Genomic DNA, 14,104 nt, shown 5'->3' with positions numbered 1-14,104 from the left:
AAAATTTTAAAGCAACAACACAAACATGTTAACTATTTATTGAGGTGTGTTGAATACATTAAGTTACATCCATAAAATATATGAAGGTGAATTAACAATGTAGCTACACTCACTAAAGAGACCTAAGGTAAACATTTAACTTGAACTGTTCTTGTAATGAAACACAAAAATTGTTATATGTAAAGAATTTATTACGACTACACGGTTCGATGTAGTAGAGTCAACATAAAAATACAAATATTTAGATTTTAGGCGTGTATAAACTTTCTGTCTGCAGCAAGCATTCTCTAAAACCTCTCTGTTCTTTTTTCCCCCATTTATTATAGCCAACAGCAAAGATGCAGTTAGGAATCTGTCACATCCTCGATAGAAAATCAGCAAAACTAGGGTACTTAGGCTCCCAACTGACTTCCTGACGAGTTCTTGTGTTGTTTAATTTCTTTCCTAGAGGGCCATCAGTTACTGCAAAAGCAAACATAAAATGTAAGATGGTCTTAGAATCATACACGTACTTCTGTGGTTATCATGTTTACCTGGATTGCTACATGATAATCACAGAAATCAACTCAACTTCCAATGGAGTAATGATAGTATCAGTTGGAGATGTATGCTTTACTAACAAACATGAACTTACCACTAAACTTATCAAACTTTTTACTGAATTTACCACTTCTATTAACCAGATCCATCATTTCTTGCCTGCAAAAGTTTTGAAAAATGTAAGATTCTTATGGTATATCAACATTAGAAATTCAGGGAGGAACACATATTCTGACAACTTAGAGAGAGCGCCCAACCTAGACAAAGGATGATTATCACAACCCAAGAAAATCTGTTTGCGAAATTTTTTCTTCAAGATTGCAACTAAGAGGGAGGCTGCATCCTCGTAATGTATAAGATTCAAGATGTGATCAGGACGACTGTCAACAACGCCCTTTTCTAAGTAATAGTTGTGTGCACCTCTTTCTGCTTTGTGATATTAGTCAAGGATTACCATGACATAAAAGCAATAATCACTCAGATTAAGATTATTTTTCTTTTTGCATTTCTAATAATTTGAATCTTATAAAGGATATATAAAGGCCTGCCAATCTTAGAACACACCCGCCAAACTCCAGTACCACATTTTCAGCTTTTAGAAGGGTGTCGACCCTGGGGCTTCTCCCAATTGGCACAGATGGAGTATCCTAAAACAAGATCCATAGGAGTAGAAGTATACAATTGTACAAGTTAAGCAATTAAAACAATCTGCGAACATGCTAATCTTTGGAAAAGAAGCGTGTATATCAATGTAGAATGGAAATATGGAATATCATCATCTCTTAAAACACAAGAAAAACAATAATATGACAGTCTGGATGTATGTCCCACCTCATCACACGGTCCGTTATCATTGCGGTCATATGGAGCACTGCTTGACGTAAATACGAAAGAACCTTCACCATTCCAGCTTAATGCAGCTAGCCTGATTTGTTCAAAATTCACATCAACTTATAAGAAGGCAACTAGTAACTACTAGTAGTCTAGTACTCATACTCATGAAATAGCATTGGAACTTCCAAGTTGATCCGACCAACAAACCCCTTCAAAATTACTAAATATTGGTGTCAACAAATCAAAAGCAGAACAAGTTATGTGGTAATTCATTAGTTCCTCGTGCTCCACTTATAAACATCGGCTAATAAGTACTAGAAGTAGAAACTCACAAAAACAACCGTGGTTGGAACTTCGGTGATGACGATACTACTAAATAGTACAAAATAATGGAATCAATACCAAGATTTTTTACCTAACATTATCAGCATAGTCTGTGGTCCGGGATGGAGGAGCACAATATAAGACATTTGGAAATTTCTGAGTAGCTTCAGTCCATTTCAAAGATGGATTAATCCCCATTTGAATCAACTCATTGTGATGATCAACAGTCATTGTCTGTCCATAAACTTGACAACCCGGAATTTCCTACATACAACAACGCACACATGTAGAATAACCACTTATAATAATGTAATTGCCAGAAAATCATAAACAAATTACAAAAAGAAAAACAAAACTCACAATCAAAATCACAACATTCCACATATATAATTGAGAGTGTTACAAGAAAATAAGAGAGGACCTGTTGCCATTTGTGAGCTACTAAGCGACCAAGAACACCGGGACCCACAATGAGCAAGTCGTCTTGTAGTGAGGAAGAACGTGATTCTTGAGTGGGTGTGAGTGAATTCTGCGAAACCTTCAAATGGGTTGGTCTAGACATGGATAAAGATTGCAACTTTACTCTGGTTTTCAAATTCGGTAGTGTGAGATGGAGAGGCCTAGGAGTGAGGAACCCCAAATTGGGAGGGTTGAGAACAACATTTGTAGTTGTTGCCATTGTAGAGGAAGTGGAAGATTCAGTTTGGTCTGACCTTTTGGAGTGGGAAACTGGGAATGATATAAGCTGGTGCTTGCCGTTGGGAGAGGGGTGTAAGAGTAAGAAGCATAGCAATAAGGAAATTGGATAGCGGCTAGATATTCAATTCAAATTAATTAGTAAATTGATTTTGTGTTTCGATTCAAATCAATTAAACTCAAATTTCATTGCTTCTTATCTATTTTACATAATTTATAATCCATTATTCGTTAATCAAATTTTTATTGCACAAAATATTACAATTGTCATTTTAAATAATATGGTGTGTTCATTTTCTTCTTTTTATTGTAGTTTAAACAAATTTTGGAGAATAAAAAATGCATAATCACCATAGAATAGAATAAACCATATAGAGAATCAAAATGTATAACTATACTAAAATAGAATAATATAGAGAATTGAAATATTGTTTGAAAAAGTGAAGGTTGAAGTCTTAATAAATGAGATGGCACCAATATAAAATGTTTTAAAATTTTGGATTAATATTTTGTGTGTCTCTCACTTGTCTCGTTAATCTTGATTCAATGTGGATGCTCCCTCATGACTCATTAGTGATATCAAAGTCAATGGTTCAACTAACTGATTGACTTCTTGTATCAAAATTCTACTTAACAAAATGATGGTTAGGTATTGTGTTCTGTTGAAGAGTCTGTGATGTGGTAAGAGTGTCAATAACGATAAAAATGTATATTGATAAAAGAGATTTTGCTTTAAGAGGAGCATATAAGTGGGCGACGTGTTTTTTTCAAGTGCATGTGACTTCAACAATGAAGAAGAGCTTTCACTTGATGCGAAACATAAAAGTGGACGACGTGGCTTGTTGAAGTTTTTGTGACGTGGTAAGGATGGGGATGAAAGAGCTTTTGCTTGAGGTGGAGCATTTAAGTAGGCGATATGTCTTGTTGAAGTGCATGTGACGTGGTAATATGGTTGAAAGAGCTCTCACTTGAGGGGAATCATATATGTGTATGAACTCACACTTGAGGGTTAGATTATTATGATACAAATCAGAGTTAGAAGTTTTATATTGCTTGTAAGAGTGAAGGATTAACACTTTATAAATCAGAAGATCCAAATACCTAATGCCTTAAGGTTTTCGATAAATATGTTGTGTGTAAAACCCTAAAACCCGAAACTTATATACAAATGATTACTTGACAATTCAAGGTGTCACCAATGATAATCATTCAACAAAACATAGAAATTTAAAAAACATGTAGTGGAAATATAAACAACATTGAACCCATGTCATAGCATGTTCATCTTCACTTAGGGCATCATTGTAGCGAAATCATATTAAATTCAGTAATAAAACATAACAACTTCAACTTGGACTTATAAATAGTTAACTTTCATAAAATGATTTAAATGGAGTTGTAAAAATCAACTCATAGCATTTCAAATCAGTTCAACATAAACAATATTACACATTCAACGAAATAGAGCAATCAACTTCAAACATAATAAAAATGCCTCATTTCTGATGTTATAGAATCAGAGCACTAAACCACAAAGAAAATATTAGACCTCTAACCCACCTTCTAGATTCGTAACACGCATCTTTCACAACGACGAGACAAATAATGTATGGCATATACACTATTATAGAAAATCCATTACACAACAGTTGAAAAATGGGTACCATCACACGTGCCATACCGTTGATGAGTAAGGTGTCGTTGTAAGTTCGTTGTTTCCAGCATAGTCTGAAAACTATTATTGTAAGGCAGGGCACGCGCCACATATCACATTGGTTATCCCTATAAAGCATTGTGATATATACACGTAGGTACTAGAACCTATCGTACGTGGAACATGAATCTATTATGAGGTTCATCTAGGTTGTGAAGCTATGAAAAAGAAATATAAGGAGTAAGAAGTTTACACAACAACTTCATAATTTTTATATTTCTTCTCATAGTTTCTCAAACTAGATGAAGTTTGTTGTTGTTGTTGTTTATTCATTTTCTTTTCTTGTGACTTAACAATGTATTATTCTTGTTATGAGTCCTACAAACACACTGAAAGTTGTCAAGATGTGAAACCGCAAACTTAATTTTCAACAGCAAATACATGCAAAAAAAACACTAACAACTTATATAATCAATGGATATACATGAAGTCGTGGAACTGTAACAGAGTATGAAGTTCATATTGTTTGTGAAGATATGAAGAAGAAGTAGAAGGTAGATGAAGTTTTTAACATAGCTTCATACTTCTTGTACTTTATTCCTATTAAGGTCGTGAAAACGAATCTAAAAAAGGAGAATATTCAACAAGATACAACAAAAGAGATAATCAGGAACTATCTAACAAGAAGATAGAAGAGGAATAATACCTTATGTAGGAAGAACAAGAATCACGGCTAATGACGAAGGAACATGCTTATGTTCCCCATTCGAAACATAACCTTCATTCAACACGTAGTTCCCCCTTCAAAACTACCTCCACAAAAATAAAAATTATGCATATTCACATAATTATCCACAAGACATCAACATATGCTTCCATACAATGAATAAAAAAATCGACATTCATATTCAGATTAAACTACAACACCAAACACAGGCACAAAGTAGCCTAATCATTAGGATTCAGACTCAGCAATATAGAACAACACAATTGATTCATGATTATTTCACCTTTATAATAACATGACAATGCGTCGCACATATTCATGCAATTTCATCTCCATTTATCATATATACATATTTAAACTCTTAAACTATCACAATAGGATATATCTTCCTATTAGCTTTCTGACACTTCAAATTGTGCCTCATTTGGAGTCACATAGCTCAAGTTATGGTCAAAACAACAAGTGAACCAATAGATTACGCTCTGGGAAATAATCGGTTACACCTTACTTCCTATTACTGATTTTTCACGTTTTAAGGGTGAACTAGTCGATTTCACCCCTTGGGCCAATTGATTGCACTAAGCTTTCTGTCCAAATATTTGCTATTTTTAAAGGAACCAATCAATTACATGGGAAGTCTAATTGATTACATGCAGTATCAGTTCCCGAATTTTATGTTTTAACAACTTTTAAACCAAATCCAAACACACCTTAACATACCAAAAGAACTTATTTCAAAAATCAAACTTTATACACCAGTTAATCCACTATTACCACATAATATACACTAATTAACATTTTCTTTTATGTTTATTTTTAAAAGCTTCGAGAACACATTCATGGAAGAACAATCAAACAGAATAAAACAGGTTATTACACGGATCAATTAACACACATTCATCCATGAAAATAGAATTATGATCACAATCAATCATCAAACTTCATATTGACACATAATAACAACAAATCATGATAGATTCACATAAATATTATTGGAGGTAGGGCTGGAAATGAGTCGTTTGGAGTCGAACTCGCCTTAACTCAGTTTGACTCGTTAAGAATTGGTCGAGTTCAAGTTCGAGTTCAAATTCATCACAAAAAAAAATTCAGCTCAAATTCGACTCGTTAAGAATTGGTCGAGTTCGAGTTCATCACGAACTTTTTTGTCTCAAACTCGACTCGTTAGAAGTTGACAAACAACTGGGTTCAACTCGTTATGTTTATCTCGTTAGTTTCAACTCTCGCTTGTTTCACGTAATTTTTAAAGTCTATTTTTTATATATATTTGACATTCTAAATTAATATTTTTTAAATAAAAATTATTAGATTGGAATTTATACGATGTTGATTTTTTAATAAAATTATTAACTTATATTCAGCTCATTTGGTTCATGAACCTAGTTCAACGATTTAATTTTTTAATCGAATTTTGAACTATTTTCGATTTAGTTAGAATTGGTGTGGTTGAATTCTCCCTTCAACCTTGTACTCTTAGTTTTTACCTGTTTGCTCTCTAAACCAAGTTTTTCACGTACTGACAACAATTCTCTCAATTTTAGATTTACTTTCGAAGTTTATATTTAAGGTAAATATTTTCAAAATTACACACTTAATCCAAGTTACATATTTCTTACTCCTTCCTCCTCATAATTTTCTGTAATCCTCACATTTGGTCCAAGTCATCTATTTCTCATTTTAATTAAATAAATCAAAATAAACATTTATTATTTTAATTATTGAATAATTCTATATAAAATCTACCAACTTTTAGTTTATTTCTACACTCTCCTCTCAATGTCACACACCCCTATTTCCCAAATTAATTTAACTATCACCACATAATAATTAATAAAATACATAAAAATTATAATAAATTGGAATAAGTAAAATAAAATAATTTACTAAAACTAGCGTATTACATATGTCATTATCATCCCATGCTATTTATGTCATCTTTGTTTCTACGAGGTATTTTAAAATTTCCAGCTCTCTTGTGCTTTTGAGGGCAAATTAGCTTTATATGACTGTTCTTTTTGCATTTGAAGCGAGCTGGTGTGAACGAAGATCATTCTTCATTTTTATGTTGAACGCTTTGAGGTTTGTTATTGTGCCTTATGAACTTCGTGATATTTCAAACTAATAGATTCATGTCTTCACCAGCTTCTAAATTTTTTGCTTCTTCGAATTTGAGTGTAAGATTTTTCTTCTTTTGTACGGCTAGCTTCTTCGTTTCTAGCCAACCTTTTTAGCTTTATTTCATGTTCTTGTAATTTTTCAAACAATGTAGTCAAACTCATAGAAGATAAGTCGTTAGATTCAGAAATCACAGTGACTTTAGGTCACCAATTGTGATTTACACATGCAATTTTTCAAATAATATAGTCAAATTCATAGAAGATAAGTCGTTAAATTTAGAAATCATAACGACTTTAGGTCACCAACTACGATTTAAGCATATTAAAACTTTGTTAATTAAATCTCATCATCAAAGTCACATACTCATAATTAGTCCGACAAGTTTGCCATGTTTTTTAAGGTAAACTTTATGTTTGAGATTTGTTGATCAAGGGTTGCTCGCCCAAAGAATTTATCCTGAATTTAGGCCTTCATGTTTTTGTTCCGTAGTTCCATATTGCTTGACTTTTGATCCTTTCTTCATGGTTTTGCATCCATCAAATATATTATCTTTAAATGATTATAAATTATGATCAATTAATTATTCCATAGACAAAGACAAGGATCTTTGTGTGCATAAATTAGGAATCTTCTGAATTACTTTGTGTACAAGCAACTGAATAAAATTAGCAATTTTCTATATTACTTCATACGCAAGCAACTGAACAAATAAGCAAGTGAACAAGTGTGACATCAACAATGAAAAAATCATGTAATTTACAAATTAGACTTATCAATTACACATCACTCCACTATTACACCTATATGTATACCCCAAAGTTTTCCTTTAGCATCAAAATGTCTTTCCCCGTGCATCCATCAAATAGAGATGACAAGAAAGTGCATAAATCAAAACACCACTTTGAGATTCACCTCCACCGTCACCAATCCAAATGATTCTCTTTGTAAGTTCTCATCCAAAGAACTGAATTTATAGAAAATATATATAAGTTATAGCATTCTGATTCTGTAATCTGTTAGTTTAGTTTCCGTTATTTCTAGCTAAAGTTGTAATGGGCTAGTATTCATCAAATTCTCTTAACTGTGACACACACATACATTAGATAAACTGCAAATGGAGGATACTTATAAAATCATATTACATCAAGATTCATAACCACAAAGATGAACAGTTTAAGTTATTAAACTGAAAACAACTAATACAAATTACAGCCAGTTACACTGAAGATGTACTTTTCATTACTAGCTAGCCATGATCACAACTTCACAAGACATTCATAGAAAGACATATTAATCACCATACATACCCTACCATCATTAATCAAACATTAAAACTGAGGAAGAGGCATTGCCAACTGATCAAGTAGAGCAGTAACAGGTGTAGCCAACCTAGGATCATAAGCAAAACCATGCAACTCAAACCCATCATAACCAGCATAAGGACATGGTGGCATCCACTGCCACCTCTTCCTTCCTATATCATACACCAAACCCTTATCACTCCCTTTTATCATTATCACAATAAACTCACCATTCCCAACACACTCAAATCCATTCCCGTTTTCCATCTCAGCAAACTGAACATAAAGTTGTTGTGGCATTCTCTCAGTTTCCACCCACACACTTCCACAGCCTTGCAAACTCCAAACCCTCAGACTCTTTGGAACATTCAGCTTACTCTTCTCAACCGCAGCAACAAGTAACAGCTTTCCTTTGCATTCAACCAGATTAGGTGACCTTAAAAACCTCCTCATAGGAGCTTGAATTTTGAACCAAGTGTTTGTAGCTATATCATAGGCTAAAACACTAAAAGGACTACAGTTCATGCAGTAAAATTTCCCTTGTGAATAAACCATTCTACCTGATTCAAGACTACATAGTCTTGGTAATGAAGAGGTTGTTCCCCAAATGGAATAAAACCCACTTGCATCGATGTGAAAGCTTTCAGATGAAAGGTTTTTGACTGCATAAGGTGATATCATGTCATCACCTGCAGCAGTAACATCTATGGAAGATGGAGTAATGGTTAAACCTATTGAAGGGAAGAGTCTTGGTCTTAATGTTGGTGGTAACTGAGTAATGGAACCGAGTATAGGGTTTGAGAGAAGCATTGTTTTTGGACCGGACTCATCAGAAACCCAGCATAGTAAACCGGCAGATGAAGAAGATGGTGAGAAACCAGAAGGGATTAAAGCAAAGGAAATACGGTACCATGTCACTTCATTAGGATCAAAGATGTAGCCTTCAAAGGAATTATCATCAGTGATGGTGTTGTTGCTGTTTTTGTAGATGTGTGTTTTTGATCTGGTTTTATGTTTGAAGAAAATGAACCAGTGGAAACGAGGTGAAACTTGAAGGTATAACTCAAGGAAAGAGTTGGAAAAGAGAAGAGAGTAAAATCTCTTGCAAACAGCACGTGCACGAAAGAAAGCAGGTGGAGGAAGGAAAGCAATGATGCGATCAAGGAGTCTTTGAGGAAGCTTACTCCATATCCTGCTGTTCATCCATGGAGTAGTACTGGTAGTGTTGTAAGTGGCGGTAGTAGTAGTAGTAGTGATATTGGTGATAGCACCAGAAGCAGTAGCAGTGATAGGGAAAGTGTATGAAAAAGAAGGGTTCATGCTCATACTCATATTCATAGATGGGTGAAAACCTTCCATAAATATGTATATATGGTTCTTTCTGTGGCTAGGGTTTTGCTGAGAAAGAAAATATTGTGGAAAAGAACGCTATTAGGGAAGCACCTAAGAGGGGAAAGAAGTGTAGTATATAGGGTTTGAAGGGTGAAAAAGGTGGTTTTTGGAAGGATAGTTGGTGGTGAATGCTAAAAATCACCTGGGAGGAGATGGTAGATTATATTCCTCATTTTCAGTGGGATTTGGAGAGAGGAGGGAGAGGGATATGCAAGAAGAGATCAAAGTGTGATTTATTTCATAACCAGAAATGGAACAAAGGACGTGTGTTAGAAAGAAGCAATGAAATGGGTAGTGGTAGTGGGTAGGGAAACTGTATATATAGGCTAATATATATATAGAAGAATAGATAATGAGGTTTTGTTTTACATGTTTATAGAAATGAAAATGTTTATTTATTCTGTTTATTCACCCTAGGTTCATGGTTTGTTTCTGATGTATGCATCTATCATTTCAGTGTTGTTTTGTCAAAGCCGAGGTTGGAAGCAAGGACACATATTTGCAGAAGAGAGACTCAGCTCCACGCTAGCTAGTAGTACAAAACTACTACAGCGTCAATGTGGCGTCAAGGTTTATTATAGTTTCCAACATTAGCCTATTCTTGATTCTAACTCTCCCTTATTCTAACTATCCCTTACACTCTCCTACACTTGGTGGAGTGGCGAGTATTTGAATATTTGTATTGAAGTGAGGAGACCGTTCAGCTGAATTGTTTGTATTGATGATGGGAAGGCGAAGTCAAAGGTAGAAGGTGTTAGAATTTGAAATCATTAAGTTGATCAAAATGAGAGAGATAATTGAGATCCAGAAGGTGAATTATTATTTATAACTCAAAAAGTTGTGTAACGTTACCTTTAGTGTAAAATGCATTGAAAATATCAAATAATTATTCTATATAATAAATAATTAAATACATAAAAATTAAATGGTATTATCTGATTGGTGGAATGTACACTACCCATCTTTTTGTGATGGGTAAAGAAGTTGTCCCCTACCGAGAATATTTTTCATTAATATTGATAATAATGCAAGTGGATTGAGAAGAGCTGAACAGAAACGCTCCCCCAGCCCTTTAGGGTTTGGCGGCTACTCCCCATATGGTGGTTTCCCTTTCTCACATTTATGGTTGTCTCCTCCTCTCCTCTATGGAGAGTATCCATCCCTTTCATCCGTTAACCCCATCCATCGACTTTCACCTTTCATTATCTCAAACCACTGTCAAATCCCTCTTTCTTTTGAAGCGGCCACCACCGGAGCCACCACCAACAGTTGTTTCCCCATCTTCAAAGCTGTTAACCGATGGCCCTTTCCCAAAGTTCATTCTGCTCATGTGGGTACCATCGAAGTCACCATCGGCCTCTCCCACAACTTCGACGGAGTTCATCGTTCGCCCAACTCCAAAGCCACCATGGTTTAGATCCGGTTTTCGTTTTCTTGCTCCTTTCTATTTAACTAATTTTAGTTTTGTGGTTACTGTTTTGTGTTGTTGTCTTTTGGAACCCATGTTTGTTCCTTTTGGTGTCTCGCATCAGTATTGTGTGTTTTGCTTTAGTTTGTTCTATTTTCAGTGGGCCTTCAAGGTGCTTGATCTTTTGCTCCAAAGAGGCTTGGTTGAGGATAATGGGTTTTGGAGTAATAGCTTATGGGTGATTTCTATTCAACTTCTTTCTTCCTTCCAACAAAGACTTCTTCCAGAGATGATGAGTTTTTTCAAGAAAAAGAACCTGTATAATCGAACTGCGCGTGATAAAGCCAAAAAAATGATCCTTAATTGGATAGATTTAAAGATTTTGGTTCCTAAACTCATTTATATCTTATGGAAGGTTGTTGCTTGGTTGCTAGGTTTAAGAGCTTGGATTGATTTTACACTTTTAGGTTCTATTCTCTCACAGTTTATCTTTTTCCAACTCTTTGTAAGCTTAGCTATTAGTGTTGATTTTAGTTTGAGGATGGGAAATGCCCTCACTCAATGGTTATCATCTTGCTTGTATCACTGGTTTCTCTGTTGAATGAATTTGTGTTTCTGTCAAAAAAAAATGCAAGTGGATTGAAACTAAAATTACAATATCAAATATCTAAAAAAATAAATTTCTCAGATATGTAATCGATTACACAAAACTTGTAATTGTTTACAGCTGAAAGAAAAACAAATCCATAACGATGGTACCAATTACCTCAACCAGTTACGGTAACCGATTACTGTGAATACGTAGCCGGTTACACCATCTCCTGAATCACTTTTTCTAAGTTCATTTGATTTTTTCACATACATGTAACCGATGACACCCTCATGTGCAATTGAGTTCTTAGCAAAGTTTATAGCATCGGATCAGTTGGAGTAATGGTCACATCACAATGCTCCATTTGAAACTTCTTCAAAATCTCAATCGCATACCTTCTTTGGTGCATGAACAATCTCTTTTTAGACTTGTGAAACTCAATACCAAAGAAGTATGCCAAGAGGTCAAGGTCAGTCATCTCAAACTCCTTCATAAGCTCACAATTAGACTTATAAATGCACTTTTAAGCAAAGAATTATCACCCCTTCATTTGTATCCCTCTTAACCTACACACCACACCATATTCGCATACACACTTTTTAAAGTCAATCTCTTTAAAGAAATCATTTATCCTCTTTTTTTCAAACTCTTGAAACTTATTCAAAACTTATAAAATTTTAACTCTTTATTTCTTCAACTTATATATATATAGGGCATATCATATGAGAATGATATATTTATATGAGAATGTGAGAATGAATCTGAACCATTGAATTTTAAAATAAATGGTGGAGATTATGAGTGAATCTTTTTTCTCTCTCTCCTACTTCATTTATTTCAAGATACAGGAGAGAGAGAAAAAAGATTCACTCATAATCTCCACCATTTATTTTAAAATCCAATGGTTCGGATTCATTCTCATATTCTCATATAAATATGTCATTCTCATATGATATGCCCTATATATATATATATATATATATATATATATATATATATATATATATATATATGTATAGGACGACTCAAGTGAGAACACTTGGTTATTATGAGAAATGAGAACAACGAATCACGACCATTAAATTTTGATTTTGTTGATTTTAATGGACTGGATTGGTTTATCTTTCTATATTGATTTAAAATAAATATTAAGAATCATAGAAAGAGAAACCAATTCAATCCATTAAAATCAACAAAATCAAAATTTAATGGTCGTGATTCGTTGTTCTCATTTCTCATAATAACTAAGTGTTCTCACTTGAGTCGTCCCCATATATATATATATATATATATATATATATATATATATATATATATATATATATATATATATATATATATATATATATATATATATATATATATATATATATTCCACTTTTAACCTTTAATAATGAATAAAGGATCAATACTTTCTAAATTAATAGTAATAACAATGCATTATATAATTTTTAAAAAAAAAAATCATTGTCATCATTTACACCAAAACCAAATCAATTTCTGAAAAGAAAGATATATGCAGTGCATGGTGTGTTTTTTTCTCTTGTCGTCGTCATGTTCAAACGCACGTTAGTCACTCGCAAAGCAACAAAAAATACCATCTGCCACTAGAATCCATACGTGTGTATGATGACAATTCTAGTAGCAACACAGGAAGCACATGAAAACTCAATAAAACAAGTGTTTTCTCTGGAATTAATAAAAAGGTTATTGTGTTCGTGATACCTTCTCACTGAGTTGTGCATATATTTTTTATTATTTAATTAGCATAAAAGGTACTAGTATATGCCTAGTGATACCTAGGGGTGCTCGCGGTGCGGTTTGCGCGGTTTTGACGAAAAAAATCATTCGAAGCGTAAGAGAAAAAATAGTGCGGTTTGGTTTGGTTCGGTTGGCTTTTAAAAAAAATCCAAACCAAACTAATGCGGTTTGGTTCGGCTCGGTTGGTTCGGTTTTTTACAAATATTTTATTGAGCCATACATACACATATATATGACAATATAATTTTGTATTTAGACATTCATACACTATCAAATAACAACAAAACTCGTCATATTTTAACAACAATTTTCCATTTAATATGTAAAAATTAAATTAGACAAAAGTGGAATATTAAACATAAAATAATAGCATAAAATAATATAAAAATTATTATAATGAAACAAAAAATTGAAGAGACGAAAGATTAGTGAAGGTGAAAAAGAAAAAAAAAAGTGTTGAGAGATTAGATAAAAAGATGTGCGATAAAAATGAAACTGAAATACAGAACATTTACATAAAAATAGAAGTTGAAAAAGAAAGAATATAAAAGAGTACAGAGACTATAGAAGAAGAGAGAAGATGTATGTAGCAAAGAAGGTGCGATAATGTTATTAGAGATTTGAGAAGATCAGGACTGAAATTATATGTGTAAGAATGAGAAAATTGTTCGTAATCATAAGGCTAATGTATAATAGGTTTAAGTTTGGGTTGGATGTGAGTTAAGTAAATTTTAGGTTG

General features: G+C 33.5%; 2 protein-coding genes across 2 annotated transcripts; both read right to left on the bottom strand.

Annotated features, from left to right (window-relative positions):
* Nucleotides 1-113: 113 nt before the first annotated feature.
* On the bottom strand, nt 114-2,489 carry LOC131603022 (uncharacterized). The gene is made up of 7 exons (XM_058875263.1): nt 2,120-2,489; nt 1,790-1,962; nt 1,372-1,465; nt 1,077-1,187; nt 798-973; nt 635-699; nt 114-462 (listed from the first exon to the last, which is right to left on the bottom strand). Exons 1-7 carry the CDS (start codon nt 2,375-2,377, stop codon nt 356-358), a joined length of 984 nt encoding a protein of 327 aa, XP_058731246.1. The 5' UTR covers nt 2,378-2,489; the 3' UTR covers nt 114-355.
* A 5,570-nt stretch (nt 2,490-8,059) lies between these two features.
* On the bottom strand, nt 8,060-9,582 carry LOC131607684 (protein UNUSUAL FLORAL ORGANS). Its single transcript, XM_058879663.1, has one exon. It carries the CDS (start codon nt 9,569-9,571, stop codon nt 8,240-8,242), a length of 1,332 nt encoding a protein of 443 aa, XP_058735646.1. The 5' UTR covers nt 9,572-9,582; the 3' UTR covers nt 8,060-8,239.
* Between the last annotated feature and the right edge of the window lie 4,522 nt (nt 9,583-14,104).

The sequence above is a fragment of the Vicia villosa genome, linkage group LG5, assembly GCF_029867415.1.
Source record: "Vicia villosa cultivar HV-30 ecotype Madison, WI linkage group LG5, Vvil1.0, whole genome shotgun sequence".
NCBI classification, from domain to species: domain Eukaryota; kingdom Viridiplantae; phylum Streptophyta; class Magnoliopsida; order Fabales; family Fabaceae; genus Vicia; species Vicia villosa.
This window is presented reverse-complemented; position numbering and strand designations above follow the sequence as displayed.